This window comes from Cetorhinus maximus, unplaced genomic scaffold (assembly GCF_964194155.1).
Source record: "Cetorhinus maximus unplaced genomic scaffold, sCetMax3.hap1.1 HAP1_SCAFFOLD_931, whole genome shotgun sequence".
NCBI classification, from domain to species: domain Eukaryota; kingdom Metazoa; phylum Chordata; class Chondrichthyes; order Lamniformes; family Cetorhinidae; genus Cetorhinus; species Cetorhinus maximus.
In genome coordinates, this window is record NW_027596873.1 from 30216 (window position 1) to 46279 (window position 16064).

Below are 16064 nucleotides of genomic sequence, written 5' to 3' on the forward strand. Positions count from 1 at the left end.
CCACGAGTCACCTTCGAAACTCTCGTCCAGTCCGGGAGCCAAAGATCGCTCAGCCTCCGACCCTCTCCCTCCCTCGCGAAAAGGGGGGGGGACACTCTGTCCGGCTTCAGTTGGCTTCTTCGTCCCCACTTCATTCACTGGGTCTCTCAATCTCTCCACCGCACCCCCCCCACCACCTCCTTCCCAAAATCGGTCCGTCACACCCACCCTCCCCCCCCCTCCCCACAACGCCCTCCTCCTCCTCCTCCTCGCCTCCCCCCCCACCACCAACCAGCCCAAAACCAAAAACCCAACCCCTCCCCCCAAAAAAAAGAGTCAGGAATCTTGGCGAAAGTGTCCTAGAGAACAACGATCTCCCACGCCATTGACCGGCCACCCAACTACCCTCCCCTCAATCCACCCACCCTACCCCACCCCCATTCTTCTCATTTGCAGCCCAAGGCAGACCCTTGGGGGTGGGGAGGGGGGGTTGGGTTGGGTGGGGGGGTGGTGAGGGGTCCGTCAAGTCTTTCCCGCCAACGCACGGACGTCTGTGTTGGTTAACACACGGGGGAAGAAAATGGGCTCAAGTACAGAGGTTGGTGGGGGGATGGGTAAGGGGGGGGGGCTTGGGTGGGTGGGTATGGGGGGCTGGCGGGTGTTGGGAAGGTGGGGGTGGGGGGAGAAGGGGGAGCGATGGGCGGGAAACGATGAAGGAGAAGGGGACGCGACCCCCCCACCCCCCAACTCCCTCTCACTCATTCCAGTCAGTCCGAAATTAAAACCTCAACCAATTTGCCCCCACTCCCCAAACCCCCCCCAACCCCGGTGTCCAATCTGACGCATGACAGAAAAGTAATGATTCCGGAGTGAAGGGGGGGAGGGGGGAGGGGGGAGGGTGGGGGGACGGTGGGGGGTGGGTGGGGTGGGGGATCAGGAAAATATCCGGATGGCTTGGGTGACGGTGGTGAGGCAGGCGGGGCAATGGGGGTTGTTCCGTTGGCAGATACGGTTGGCGCACTCCATGCAGAAGAGGTTGTGCCCGCATGGCACCAGGGCGGCGGTCACCTCGCTCTCGAAGCAGACCTGGCACTCGCGGCTGGCGGCGTGCCGGGCAGCGCCGGGAGGCGCGCCGCCGGCCGGGGAGGTGCTGCCGCTGGGCGGGGGGTTGCCCCCCCGGGGGTTGGCCTGCAGCGGGTCGCTGTGCACCCGGCGGGCGATGGAGTGAGCCGGGAGGATGCCGCCGCCGGCGATGCCGACGCCAACGCCGCCGCCGTCCGGGAGGGTGGGCGAGAGGTGGGGGAGGGGCGGGATGCCGCCAGCGCTGCTGGAGCGGCGCTGGGCGGGCGACGCCAGGCCCCCCAGGGCGGGGCTGGCCAGGTCCTGGTGAGTCCAGAGGTGGGCGGCGGGCTCCAGGCCGGCCGCCGGCAGCTCGCGGCCGTCGGCCCCGAAGTACGGCTCAGCGTAGGCCGCCCCGTTGCCGAAGGGGGCGTGGTGCTCGGCCAGCTTGACGTTGCCGTAGAAGTAGTCCGGGGGGGCGGCCGAGCCGTTGCTACGGAAGCTGGAGAGGGGCTTGCGGCCGGCGGGCAGGGCCGGCTTGGTCCAGGCCTTGTGCTGGCGGGCGCCGAAGCCAGCGTCCACGCCGTTGCAGTGGAAGTCGTTCTCGTCGTTGAGCTCCACCAGGCCGCCCGTCCGCATGGCGATGTGGGCCTCGATCTCCTCGCGGGCCCGGTCCACGTTGGCCGGCATGCCAGTCACCTCGAAGACCGGCTCCTTGTCGCGGCTCGGCGTGACGATGTAGGTGTGGGTCTGCTGCTGGATGCGCTTGATGGTGGCCCCCTTGGGCCCCACCACCAGCCCCACCACCCGGTAGGGGACCCGCACCTGGATGGTGGTCTGGCCCGGTAGGTTGGGCGGGATGGGCACGGCGCCGTTCACCGCGCCGTCCTTGTTGCGCGAGGCCCGGATCAGCGAGAAGTGCTCGGCGGCGGAGATGATCTCGCGGCGCGCCATGGCCACGTCCTCCCGCCTCCCCGTCACCACGAAGACCGGCTCCTCCCCCCGGACCGGGGTCTTGATGTAGGTGTTGGTCTTGGCCCGCAAGGCTTTGATCTTGCATCCTGCAACCGGCGGTGACAGAGAAAGGAAAGGGTATAAGCCGGGGTTACCGGGGCGGTTCAAGCTTCCAAGACACACAGCCTGGCAACCCTCCTCCGCCCTCCACCCTCAACCGCCCTCCACACTCTCCTCCACCCTCAACAAAGACCATAGAGTACAAGAGAGAGGTTATGTTAAACCTGTACCAAAGTCTGGTTGGGTCTCAGCCGAACTATTGCAGCCAGTTCTGGGCTTAGAACCATAGAAACTAGGAGGAGGAGGCCATTCGGCCCCTCGAGCCAAGGGCACAGCCTCAGAGTAAAGGGAAGACCTTTTAGAACAGAAATGAGGAGAAACTTCTTTAGCCAGAGAGTTGGTGAATCTATGGAATTCATTGCCACAGAAGGCTGTGGAGGCCAGGTCATTGAGTGTATTGAAGACCGAGATAGATAGGTTCTTGATTGGTAAGGGGATCAAAGGTTACATGGAGAAGGCGGGAGAATAGGGTTGAGAAACTTATCAGCCATGATTGAATGGCGGAGCAGACTCGATGGGCCGAATGGCCTAATTTCTGCTCCTATGTCTTATGGAGCCTGCTCCATCATTCAATATGATCATGGCTGATCCTCTATCTCAACGCCGTACTCCCGCTCTCTCCCCATACCCCCAGACGCCTTTAGAGTCTAGAAATCTCTATTTCCTTCTTAAATATATTCAGTGACCTGGCCCCCACAGCCTCTGTGGTAGAGAATTCCACAGGTTCACCACCCTCTGGGTGAGGAAGTTTCTCCTCATCTCAGTCCTAAATGGTCCACCCCGTATCCTGAGATTGTGACCCCTTGTTCTAGACCCTCCACCCCAGCCCAGAGGAAACATCATCCCTGCATCCAGTCTGTCCATCCCTGTCAAGAGTTTTATATGCGATCCCCTCTCATTCTCCTAAACTCCAGTACTGTAATTCAAGAAGGATGTGAAGGCACTGGAGAGAGTGAAGGAAAGATTCAAGAGAATGGTTCCAGGGATGAGGAACTTCAGTTACGTGGACAGGTTGGAGAGGTTGGGAGGGTTTTCCTTGGAGAAGAGAAGGTTGAGAGGAGATTTGATCGAGGTGTTCAAAATCACGAGGGGTCTGGACAGAGTTGATAGGGAGAAACTGTTCCCGTTGGGTGAAGGATCAAGAACGAGGGGGACCCAGATTTAAGGTGATTGGTAAAAGAAGCGATGGAGACACGAGGGGAAACTCTTTCACACAGCGAGTGGTTACGGTCTGGAATGCGCTGCCCGAGAGTGTGGTGGAGGCTTTCGAAAGGGAACGGTAGATTATTATCGGAAAAGGGAGGACGTGCCGGGTTATGGGGAGGAGACGACCAGGTGAGTTGCTCCTTCGGAGAGCCGGTACAGACAGGATGGGCCAAACAGCCTCCTTCTGTAAACATTCTATAATCCTGGGAATGCCGGGAGATCAAATACCAGTCGACGACATGCCAAGTCATACACAAACTGCAGGATATGGTGTTAGGAGGTGTGCTGTACCTTCTCACATGGCTGAGAGGCCTACTGGGGCCCGGAATGTTCCAACTTCATGGACTAGCAACAGCAACCTGCATTTATATAGCACCTTTAACTTAGTGAAACATCCCAGGGTGCTTCACAACAGCGATATCAAACAGAATCTTACCCTGAGCCCCATGAGGAGATATTCGGGACAGGCAAACAAAAGCTCGGTCAAAGAGGTCAGTTTTAAGGAGCGTCTTAAAGGAGGAGAGAGAGAGAGAGAGAGAGCGCGAGATATTTAGGGAGGGAATAGCGATGGGAATCGGGGGATGGTCAAGAGGCCAGAATTGGAGGAGCGCAGAGATCTCGGAGGGTTGTAGGAGCTGGAAGAGGTTACAGAGATAGGGAGGGGTGTAGGGGCTGGAGGAGGTTACAGAGATAGGGAGGGGTGTAGGGACTGGAGAAGGTTACAGGGATAGGGAGGGGTGTAGGGGCTGGAGAAGGTTACAGGGATAGGGAGGGGTGTAGGGGCTGGAGGAGGTTACAGAGATAGGGAGGGGTGTAGGGGCTGGGGGAGGTTACACAAATAGGGAGGGGTGTAGGGGCTGGAGGAGGTTACAGAGATAAGGAGGGGTGAGGGCCATGAGGGGAAATAAACATAAGGAAGGAACTAAGATGGGTGTTTATGGTTAATACCAACAAGGCACTGAGATGGACAGGTTTGTCACTATATAACACTGGGGTACAGTGCAGTTGGGGACAGGTCTGTCACTATATAGCACTGGGGCATAGTAATGGTGGACTGTCACTGTATAACATTGTGGTTCAGTATTGGTGGGGACAGGTCTGTCACTGTATAACACTGGGGTACAGTACTGGTGGGGACAGGTCTGTCACTGTATAACACTGGGGTACAGTACTGGTGGGGACAGGTCTGTCACTGTATCACACTGGGGTACAGTACTGGTGGGGACAGGTCTGTCACTGTATAACACTGGGGTACAGTACTGGTGGGGACAGGTCTGTGACTGTATAACACTGGGGTACAGTACTGGTGGGGACGGGTCTGTCACTGTATAACACTGGGGTACAGTACTGGTGGGGACGGGCCTGTCACTGTATAACACTGGTATAAATTTAGGTCGATGGGGGATGGGCGTACGTAGCCACCAATCTCGCGATCTGAAGTCCAGTGACTGAGACAGAATCGAAGAAGAGGAGGTACTTAAAAGGGTTAGCAGTGCTCAAAGCAGGGCGGCCTCCTGCTCCTGATGGGATGGACCTGAGATGACTCGAGGGAAATTGAGGTGCCAACTGTGGCCACAATTTCTGACGCTGGGATAGTGCCGGGTGTTTGGAAGACTGCCAACGTCACATCCCTGTTCCAGAAAAAAAAAAGGGGGGTGTGGGATAAAGCCGGCATCGAGAGGCCATTCAGCCCCTTGATGGGGATGCCTTGGGAGAGGCGACCAAATGAATTTGCACTCGGAAAGGTACACGCTCACAAAGGTCACGCGTGGATTTATTCACGGAAAACCGTGCCCCGCCTGAGCTCCTAGAGGAGGTAACGCAGAAGAGTCCACGAGTTGTGGCGTGGTGGATGCCGTGTACATGGACTTTCGAAAGGACTTTGACCAAGCTGTGTCTTGTCAGCGAGATTAAAGCTCGTGGGGTTTAAGGGACAGTGGATCTAAACTTGGTTTAACAGACAGAAAGGCCAGAGTTGTGGCGAATGGCTGATTTTCAGATCGGGGGGTGGGGGTTGTTGGGGGTGGGGGGGGGGGGGGGGGAGGGGGGGGGTTTACAGTAATATACCCCGGGAATTGGTACACGCTCTGTTTAACATGTGTTAGTGACCTGGACATGGTGGGGGAAAGTTTCAAAGTTTGCTGAGAACACAAAACTGGACGACACTGAGAAGCACCGTTGCAAACTTCAGGAGGACATGGGTCAACATGTGGCAGATGGCATTTTATTTCGGAGGAGTATGGAGCGATATTTGATAGGAAGATTGAGGAGCGACCATACAAAGTGAATGGTACCACTTAAAAAGCGGGTGCAGGATTTAGAGAGACCAGGGAGGTATATGTGCACAAATTGTCAAAGGTGGCAGGACACATTGGAAAAACTGTTTTAGACGTGCTAAACTTTTAAAGATCCATCTCTTGGTAGAACAGAACTTGAATATTGCTGGAAAGAGGGACACGTTGGTGCAGTTAATCCTCTTGCGCTTGTCAGGAACAAACACAAGAACACCAAGCTTGAAACTCTCACAACAATTTATACTGCAGGTGAAAAAGGGGCGCCGATTGGTTGGCAAGCCGACTCTGATTGGCTGAGGCAACAGGAAACTTTATGAAAAACACTGGTTGGGCCTCGGCTGGAGCAGTGAGTCCAATTCTGGGCGCCGCGCTTTAGGAAGGACGTCAAGGGCCTTGGAGAGGGAGATTTACCCAAAACAAGACCAGGGATGAGGGACTCCGTTCATGTGGAGAGACTGGAGAAGCTGGGATTGTTCTCCTTAGAGCAGAGAAGGTAATTCGATAAGAGGCGTTCAAAATCACAAGGGGTCCGGACAGAGCAGACAGAGAGAAACTGTTCCCGTTGGTGGAAGGTTCGAGAACCAGAGGGCCCAGATTTAAGGCGATTGGCAAAAGAAGCAATGGTCTCCTCCTGCGCTGTAACCGTTCTAGGATTCTACCGCTCCCTGAAGTGCCCCGTTTTGGAGAAAATCCAGGGAGTTCTCCCACCAGCTTCCCGACCGAGGCCAACTCGTGTGTGAATGCCAGACTCCCGACAGGGGTGGGGGGGAAATAGACTGTGTCACGGCTGCCCTACAGAAGACGGCTTCACAAGGTGTGGATCTTTTAGCACGAGGGGAGGTTGGCGCGAGGTGCGGTTGTGCTAATGGGACAGGCGGCATTTGCAACGCCACCACACTGGCAGCAGGAAGGCACATCTCCCCACCGTCACACCACTCCTTTCACTCAACAAGACGCCCAGACTGAAACGGGACGCCACAGCGAGGAACAGGAAGAGGCCATTCGGCCCCCTCAATCCTGTTCCCCCAACTCAGTGACTGATCTGTGACCCATCGCCTTCACCCCGTGTCCCTTAATACCTTTGAATAACAAAAATCTCTCAATCTGGGATTGAAATTTAATCGATCCCAGCATCGATCGCCGTTTGTGGAAGAGAGTTCCAAACTTCTCTCACCCTTTGTGTGACCAAGTGTTTCCCAATTTCACTCCCGGAAAGGTCTGGCTCGAATTTTTAGACTCTGTAACCCCCCACCCCCGGTTCCCAGACTCCCCGACCAGCGGGAATAGTTTCTCTCTCTCTCTCGACCCTATCAGTTCCCCGAAATATCTTGAAAACTTTGATCTTAACCTTCTAAAATTCCAGGGAATACAACCCTAGTCTCTCCTCGTGGTTTAACCCTTGCAGGGTGGGGTAAGGTAGCTGACATCGTAGAAACCCCGGGAGCGGCAGGCGTGGGTCGAGGTGGGGGGGAGGTGGAGGGGAGCAACGAGTGGGAATCAGGGGCGCAAGATTGGAGGTGTTGTGGCAGAGAGGGGCAAGGCGGACTCCGATCAAAAGCTTTCAGAATGTCTGTCCCACTAACAAGGATTAGGATCAGGAGGAGGCCATTCGGCCCTTCCATCCTGCTCCATTCTATAGGATCGTGGCTGATCTGGTTGTGGTCTCAACTCCACTTTCCTGCCTGTCCCCCTCCTTAACCCTTGACCCCCCGGTCGATCAGAAATCTCTCTAACTCGGCCTTGAATATATTCAGTGACCCGGCCCCCACTGCTCTCTGGGGTGGGGGAGGGAGAGAATTCCACAGACTGACCACCCTCTGGAGAGGAGAAATTCCTCCTCATCTCCGTCTTCAATGGGAGACCCCTTATTCTGAACCGTGCCCCCCCCGTCCTTGTTCTAGATTCCCCCACGAGGCGGGGGGGAAACATCCTCCCAGCATCCACCCTGTCAAACCCCCCCCTCAGGATCTTATATGTTTCAATAAGGTCACCTCTCATTCTTCTAAACTCCAATGGGTTCAGGGCCCAACCTTTCCTCATAAGACAAACCCCCCTTCATCCCAGGAATCAGCCCCAGTGAACCTTCTCCGAACTGTTTCCAATGCAAGTATATCCCTGCTTAAGCCAGGAGACCAAAACTCCAGTACTCCAGATGTGGCCTCACCCACACCTGGTACAACTGCAGTAAAACCTCCAGAATTTTATACTCCATTCTCCCTGCAATAAACACCAATATTCAATTCACCTCCCTAATCACTTGCTGCATCTGTATACTAACTTCCCCTGATTCATGCACCAGGACACCCAGATCCCTCTGCACCTCAGAGTTCTGCAATCTCTCTCCATTTAAATAACCTGCCGCTTTTCTATTCCTCCGGCCAAAGTGGACAAGCTCACATCTTCCCATCGTTGTACTCCCATCTGCCAAATCTTTGCCCAACCACTTAACCTATCTCTATCCCTCCTTGAGCCCTCTTCACCACTTACTCTCCTACCTGCCTTTGCGTCACCAACAAGTTTAGCTACTGTAAGTTTACCTTTGGGTCAATTTGCAGGGGGATTGTCTGGCATGAGGGGTTGACTGGGACCCGGTCACTGAGTAATGGGTGACATGATTGGCTCGGAAGGAGCGAGGGACTTTGGGCCAATGATTCCTGTGGCTCTCCATCGCAGGGTGGGGGTGACCTCACCTCGCGGCTGGGTCTGCTGTAGACGCATTGATAAAGATTAACCTCTGGGATGGGTCCAGGGCTCCATCCTTGTTGTAACCATGGGACTGGTGTGGCCGGTGGTGGTTGGGAGGGTGGTGGAACGAGAAGGCTGCTGCTTTTACATTACCTAGACCCCACCCCCCCTCCATCTGCACTGACAGCAACCAGTCACCACAATTCACCTTTAGTTGGCCTCAGGACCTTTAGGAGCCACTCCCCCCACGGAGGGGGCTCCATCCATACCCTGAAAGCTATAACCACAGCCAGTGCCAGGAACACTCAGCAGCACCTGTGAGGAGAGGAACTGAGTGAACATTTCCAGGATGTGACCCTTCCTGTCAGACCCGGAATGTTAACCCTGCTGCTCTCGCTCCACACACGCTGCCTGACCTGCCGGCTCTCGCCAGCATTTTCTGTTTAGGTTTCAGATTCCCAGCGTCTGCAGTGTGCTGTTCTGGCACCAGTGCTCTTAAAGGGACAGCTCGGGTCATCGGCGGGATGTGAGGAGCAGGCACCTGACCACGGACAATCTGAACCCCGGGAACGTCAACTGAATAGACGGGAAGTCCATCAAGAACTGTGTGTACTCACAGCAGAGTATTGGAGAGTGTAGAGGGAGCTTTACTCTGTATCTAACCCCGTGCTGTACCTGTCCTGGGAGTGTTTGATGGGGACAGTGTAGAGGGAGCTTTACTCTGTATCTAACCCTGTGCTGTACCTGTCCTGGGAGTGTTTGATGGGGACAGTGTAGAGGGAACTTTACTCTGTATCTAACCCCGTGCTGTACCTGTCCTGGGAGTGTTTGATGGGGACAGTGTAGAGGGAGCTTTACTCTGTATCTAACCCCGTGCTGTACCTGTCCTGGGAGTGTTTGATGGGGACAGTGTAGAGGGAACTTTACTCTGTATCTAACCCCGTGCTGTACCTGTCCTGGGAGTGTTTGATGGGGACAGTGTAGAGGGAGCTTTACTCTGTATCTAACCCCGTGCTGTACCTGTCCTGGGAGTGTTTGATGGGGACAGTGTAGAGGCAGCTTTACTCTGTATCTAACCCCGTGCTGTACCTGTCCTGGGAGTGTTTGATGGGGACAGTGTAGAGGGAGCTTTACTCTGTATCTAACCCCGTGCTGTACCTGTCCTGGGAGTGTTTGATGGGGTCGGTGTAGAGGGAGCTTTACTCTGTATCTAACCCCGTGCTGTACCTGTCCTGGGAGTGTTTGATGGGGAGGGTGTAGAGGGAGCTTTACTCTGTATCTAACCCTGTGCTGTACCTGTCCTGGGAGTGTTTGATGGGGAGGGTGTAGAGGGAGCTTTACTCTGTATCTAACCCCGTGCTGTACCTGTCCTGGGAGTGTTTGATGGGGACAGTGTAGAGGGAGCTTTACTCTGTATCTAACCCCGTGCTGTACCTGTCCTGGGAGTGTTTGATGGGGAGGGTGTAGAGGGAGCTTTACTCTGTATCTAACCCTGTGCTGTACCTGTCCTGGGAGTGTTTGATGGGGACAGTGTCATACCAAACTTTAGTTATTGAAAGTCTCTGGATTGTGGGTAAAATGTTTCTACTAAAATGGTTCTACACTAGGATCAGTTCTCAGTGTGGTGGGTCTGAGAAACTTTGGCTAATGTCCTCCTTTCCATCCATGCGGGGTGCAGGGACAATAACAGAGAGCTGCACTGAGAGTCCACACTGTGAACCATCTCGGGGCTGAAAGGGTTAAATCCCGAGGGCAGGTCACACAGACTCGGCTTGGATTCCCTCGAGTGTGGAAGATTAAGGCGGGGGGATCGAATCGAGGGGCTTAAGATGATCAAAGGATTCGATAGAGAGAAACTTTCCTCTGGTGGGGGTGGGGAGTCGAGAAGCTTAAAATCGGAGCCAGGCCCGTTCAGGGGGGATGTCAGGAAGCACTTCACACACACACACACACAGGGGAGCGGGAATCTGGAACTCTCTCCCCAACACCCCCCAAAAAAAGCTCTTGAGGTTGGGAGGGGGTCAATTGGAAATTTCCAAACGGAGGTGGATAGGTTTTTCTCAGGTGAGGGGGGATTAAGGGTCATGGAACCAAGGCGGGCAGATGGAGTTGAGATACAGATAAGCCATGATCTGATTGAATGGCGGGACAGGCTCGAGGGGCTGAATGGCCTCCTCCTGTTGCTGCAGCCGCTTCTGAAGATATTGCGTTGGGAGAAAGGATTGCCCGAGCACTGACTACCCAGCGGTGCCCCTCCCCAATGGCTTCTGATTAAATGTGATCCCACAGCTCGTTCCATCCTGTCCTCAATGCCCACGTTGCCCCTCTCCAGGCCAGTTTTGCCGGCCAGCGCTCGGGACCGGGACCCCGGGCATTCCCGCAAGCCCCAGGCCGAGTGCCCAACCAGAAAAAAGGGCTTGTGTTTCTCTAGCGCCTTTCCCCGCCTCAGGGTGTGCCCCAAAGCATTTCACAGCCAGTGAAGTCCTTTGTTTATTTTTTTTGGGGAAGTGTAGTCACCGCTGTGATGTAGGAAACGCGGCAGCCAATGTTGCGCACAGCAAGATCCCACAAACAGCAGCCATCAGACAACTTGCTCCACAGGTGTTGGCTGAGGAATAAATATTGGGCTAGGATACTGGGATACGAACTCTTCACTCCCCACCCCCTCTTCCAATAGCAGCCTTGGGATCTTTTACATCCACCCGAGAGGGCGCACAGGGGCCTCCCGTTCAACAATCCTGTTTTAAAACGGCACCTCTGACAGTGCAGCACTCCCTCGGGACTGGCACTGGGAATGTTGGCCCGGATTACGATACGAGAGTCGCTACTTGAGGGACTCGAACCTGCGACCCAAGTGGCTCGGAGGTGAGAGAAGGCGAGCCACGGCTAAAGTTTGGGTTGGGGGCGGGTTGCGGGTGGGGCTCACGGTCGTGCTCCGAGCCCTGACCCCACCCACCAGGCTGGCACTGCACTGTTCTGCCGATGGCTCTTTGGGATGGGTGGGCAATGGGCGATCTACCTGGCTGGCCCCGAGCTTGCATAACAGCCTTGCCAAGCGTTGGCTGGTCACAGCCAAGGGGCCGGAATCGGCACAATGGGCTCTATGTCCTGTGCAAGGCCAGAGAGGAAGGTGATTTACCCTATGCTGTACTGAGGGAGGGCTACATGGGCAGAGGTGGCTCCTTGGCATTCATTACTCCAAGAGAACATTACAACCCACTTCACAGAGGCTTAAATAATGAGTATTTAATTGGTTTCTCTGTCCACTATACAAGACAGGGGTTGGAGGGGGGGGACTTTAATGCACAATCTCCCCTGTCTGATGATGGCAGATCACCGTCTCGACTAAAGGCTGTGCCAAGCTGTTGCCCTCCGTCATTGTGTGGGAGCAATTGATGCCCCCCTCAGTATCTTGGAGGATCAAAGCCACTATCTCAGGTCTTCACCGCCAACCCCCATCCCTCTTGCTGGTTACTGGGAGGCTGAACCAGACTGTTCACACTGTGGCCCATTAGGAGTGGAGTTCCTGGCCCCCCCTCCCCTTCCCCTCTCCATCACCATTTCCAACTCTGTCTCGTCGCTCGTCTCTCCCGTTGCCCCAGCTCTCTCCTCCTGCTGAAGCCTCGGTCCGGGCTCTGCCCTCGACCATTCCAATGCACCCCTGGCTGTTCAACCATCTTCCACCCTCCACAAACTTCAGCCCGTCCAAAACTCTGCTGCCCCCGTGTCCGAACTCGCACTGAGTCCTTGTGGCTCAGTTCATCGCACCCTCGCCTTTGAATCAGAGGGTTGTGGGTTCATATCCCACTCCCGGAAACCAAGAACTGTGATTGTATTCGAAAGAGTTGCAATCTGTGACTGTTGATAACTCGAAAGAGTTTCCCCTATCACCCCCTGTGCTCGCTGACCCACACTGGCTCCCGGTCCGGCAACACCTCCATTTTCAAATTCTCACCCTCGTTTTCAAATCCCTCCTCACCCCCTCCCTATCTCTGTAACCTCCTCCAGCCCCTACACCCCTCCCTATCTCTGTAACCTCCTCCAGCCCCTACACCCCTCCCTATCTCTGTAACCTCCTCCAGCCCCTACACCCCTCCCTATCTCTGTAACCTCCTCCAGCCCCTACACCCCTCCCTATCTCTGTAACCTCCTCCAGCCCCTACACCTCTCCCTATCTCTGTAACCTCCTCCAGCCCCTACACCCCTCCCTATCTCTGTAACCTCCTCCAGCCCCTACACCCCTCCCTATCTCTGTAACCTCCTCCAGCCCCTACACCCCTCCCTATCTCTGTAACCTCCTCCAGCCCCTACACCCCTCCCTATCTCTGTAACCTCCTCCAGCCCCTACACCTCTCCCTATCTCTGTAACCTCCTCCAGCCCCTACACCCCTCCCTATCTCTGTAACCTCCTCCAGCCCCTACACCCCTCCCTATCTCTGTAACCTCCTCCAGCCCCTACACCCTCCCTATCTCTGTAACCTCCTCCAGCCCCTACACCCCTCCCTATCTCTGTAACCTCCTCCAGCCCCTACACCCCTCCCTATCTCTGTAACCTCCTCCAGCCCCTACACCCCTCCCTATCTCTGTAACCTCCTCCAGCCCCTACACCCCTCCCTCTCTGTAACCTCCTCCAGCCCCTACACCCCTCCCTATCTCTGTAACCTCCTCCAGCCCCTACAACCCTCCCTATCTCTGTAACCTCCTCCAGCCCCTACAACCCTCCCTATCTCTGTAACATCCTCCAGCCCCTACACCCCTCCCTATCTCTGTAAACTCCTCCAGCCCCTACACCCCTCCCTATCTCTGTAACCTCTTCCAGCCCCTATACCCCTCCCTATCTCAGTCACCTCCTCCAGCCCCTACACCCCTCCCTATCTCTGTAACCTCCTCCAGCACCCTACACCCCATCCCTACCTCTGTAACCTCCTCCAACCCCTACACCCCTCCCTATCTCTGTAACCTCCTCCAGCCCCCTACACCCCTCCCTATCTCTGTAACCTCCTCCAGCCCCTACAAGCCTCCGAGATCTCTGCGCTCCTCCAATTCCGGCCTCTTGAGCATCCCCCCCGATTCCCATCGCTCCACCATTGGCGGCCGTGCCTTCAGCTGCCTGGGGGGCCCTAAGCTTTGGAATTCCCTCCCTAAACCTCTCCAACTCTCTCTCTCTCTCTCTTCCTTTAGGACACTCCTGAAAACCAACCTCTTTGGCCAAGCTTTTGGTTGCCTGTCCCTAACATCTCCTCCTTCGGCAGGGGGTCAGATTTTATCTGATAGCACTGCTTCGAAGAGTCCTAAGTACGTCGGGAAGACGCGCGGCGACATGGTTAGGGTTATACGGAGATGCCTACCACACATCGCAACGACGGGAGTCAACACAAGCCAGTACCCCTCCCTCCCAATGCATAACTGGGAATGAGGGGCAGACAGGGGAACACACATTCCAGAACTTCATACAAGTTATCTGATGCGCGATTGAAACTTTGAGCAACATGGCACCCCCGCCACCTGCATTGTCCAGCTCACCTTGCCTGCCTACTATCTCTGCCACGTGCTCGGAACTGGGCACCGGGACGCACTCGGTGGTGTTGCAGCTCTTCTTCTTGGCCTCGCCCCCCTCGTAGAGGGCAGCCAGGTAGGTTTCCCGGTGGTGGTGGTGGTTGTGGTGCGGCTGCTGGTGGTGATGGCTGGTGTTGTTGTTGTTGTTGTTGACGTTCTCCTGGTCGTCCTCATTGTCCTCGAGCAGCTCAGCCCCCTCCTGCTCCTCACCCAGCCCCAGCATGGACAACTGGTCCAGGGCGATCTGCAGCGCCCTCTGCTCTTCCTCCAACATCCGGCCCACGCCCAGCCCCATCTCCATCTCCATCTCCACGTCCAGCTCCAGGGTCCCACTCCGGCCCAGCTCCACGCTCCCGTTCCTCTCCATCAGCAGCTCGGAGCTAGGCATGGCTCAGAAACCCCCTCCTCCTCCTCCTCCTTCTCCTTTGCAGCCTCTCCCCAGATTTTCGGCTTCCTTGGGGATTGGACCCCCACGGCCTCCTCCGCTCGCTCGCTCACTCACTCTCTCCAGGCTCCCCACCCCCTCCACCCCCCCACCCCCAGGCAGGGGGGATGAAGACGGGAGGGGAAACCCCCCCAACACCTCAAAAGAAAGAGGGGAGGGAATGGGGGGGGCAGGGGGAGAAAAAGAGTGGAGAGCAAAGCCGCCCAAAGAGAAAAGAAGAGATGAGGGAGAAAGAGGAGGAGAGGGGAGAGGAGGGGAGGAAGGCAAGACCTACCTCAGGAGAGAGGAGGAAAGTGGGAGGAGGAGGAGGAGGAAGAGGGAGGACACAGGATGGATGGAGGAAAAAAGGGATGAAGGGAAGGAGAAAGGGGAAGGAAGGAGGGAGGGGATGGAGAGAGGGGATAGAGGGAAGAAGGGAGGGGAAGGAAGGATAGAGGGAGGGGAAGGAAGGATAGAGGGATGGAGGGAAGGGAATGAAGGATAGAGGGATGGAGGGAAGGGATGGAGGGAAGGAGGGAGGGGATGGAGGGAAGGAGGAAAGGAAGGATAGAGGGAAGGAGGGAGGGGATGGAGGGATAGAGGGAAGGAGGGAGGGGATGGAGGGATAGAGGGAAGGAGGGAGGGGGTGGATGGATAGAGGGAAGGAGGGAGGGGAAGGAAGGATAGAGGGATGGAGGGAAGGAGGGGAAGGAAGGATAGAGGGATGGAGGGGAAGGAAGGATAGAGGGATGGAGGGAAGGAAGGATAGAGGGATGGAGGGAAGGAGGGAGGGGAAGGAAGGACAGAGGGATGGAGGGAAGGAAGGATAGAGGGATGGAGGGAAGGAGGGAGGGGAAGGAAGGATAGAGGGATGGAGGGAAGGAGGGAGGGGAAGGAAGGATAGAGGGATGGAGGGAAGGAGGGAGGGGAAGGAGGAGGGATGAATGGAGACAAAGGGAGTGCGAGAGCGGATGAAATGAAGATGAAAGGCGGCAGGCAGCAGCAATGCCCGGCCTTTCTGAGGGCTTTAGGAAGGTGTCAGTGAGGCCCTTTCCCCTGCAGCACTAACCGGGGATGAAGGTCCAGACTCTCTCCCAGTCTCTCCCTCCCTCCCTTCAGCAACTCTTTTGTTTTAAACCCCCTCTCCTCGCTGCCGCACCAGCTGACGGTGGGCGGCCGCGCGCTGCCCGCCGGGACTTGTAGTCCGGCCCCGGGCCGCCCCGCGCAGGCGCCCAGCCTCCCGCGCGGGCTGCAGGACTACAACCCTTCCCGGCCGGCCCCGCGCCGCCGGCGGTGGGCGGGGCCCCCTGGCCGGCAGCGGAGCACGCCCGGCCGGAAGCGCGGCGCGGCGCACGCCGGGAGCTGTAGGCACAGGCTGGGCCGGCCGGTGGCCAGTGGACTACAGCCCCCAGCCTGCCCCGCGCCGCAGCCCTCCTTTGTTCCTCTGCTGCTTGGCAAAGGCAGCTCTCTCTCTCTTTCTCTCTCTCACACACTCCCTCTCTCCTTTCTCTTTCTTCCTCTCTTGCTTTCTTTCTTTCCTTTTCTCTCCCTTTCTTTCTATCTCTCTCTCTCTTTCTTTCTCCCATTCTCACCCTCTCTTTTTCTACCTCTCTTTCTCTCTCTCACACACTCCCTCTCTCCTTTCTCTTCCTCTCTTGCTTTCTTTCTTTCCTTTTCTCTCCCTTTATTTCTTTCTTTCTCTTTCTATCTCTCTTTCTTTCTCCCATTCTCACCCTCTCTTTTTCTACCTCTCTTTCTCTCTCTCACACACTCCCTCTCTCCTTTCT

The 16064-nt window shown here is 56.1% G+C and overlaps 1 protein-coding gene across 1 annotated transcript; it reads right to left on the reverse strand.

Moving 5' to 3' along the window:
• Nucleotides 1-893: 893 nt before the first annotated feature.
• LOC144675282 (RNA-binding protein MEX3B-like) lies at nucleotides 894-14319 on the reverse strand. Its single transcript, XM_078536142.1, has 2 exons — nucleotides 13821-14319; nucleotides 894-2099 (listed from the first exon to the last, which is right to left on the reverse strand). The coding sequence occupies exons 1-2, from the start codon at nucleotides 14239-14241 to the stop codon at nucleotides 913-915; spliced, it is 1608 nt and encodes a 535-aa protein (XP_078392268.1). The 5' UTR covers nucleotides 14242-14319; the 3' UTR covers nucleotides 894-912.
• Nucleotides 14320-16064: the final 1745 nt, after the last annotated feature.

What these genes read in the sequence shown, in the direction of transcription:
- LOC144675282 (XM_078536142.1), bottom strand. Translation starts at nt 14,241, where the DNA reads ATGCCTAGCTCCGAGCTGCTGATGGAGAGGAACGGGAGCGTGGAGCTG. An exon ending in AGAGATAGTAGGCAGGCAAG is followed by an intron (nt 2,100 to 13,820) that starts GTGAGCTGGACA and finishes CGCCGGTTGCAG; the next exon opens with GATGCAAGATCAAAGCCTTG.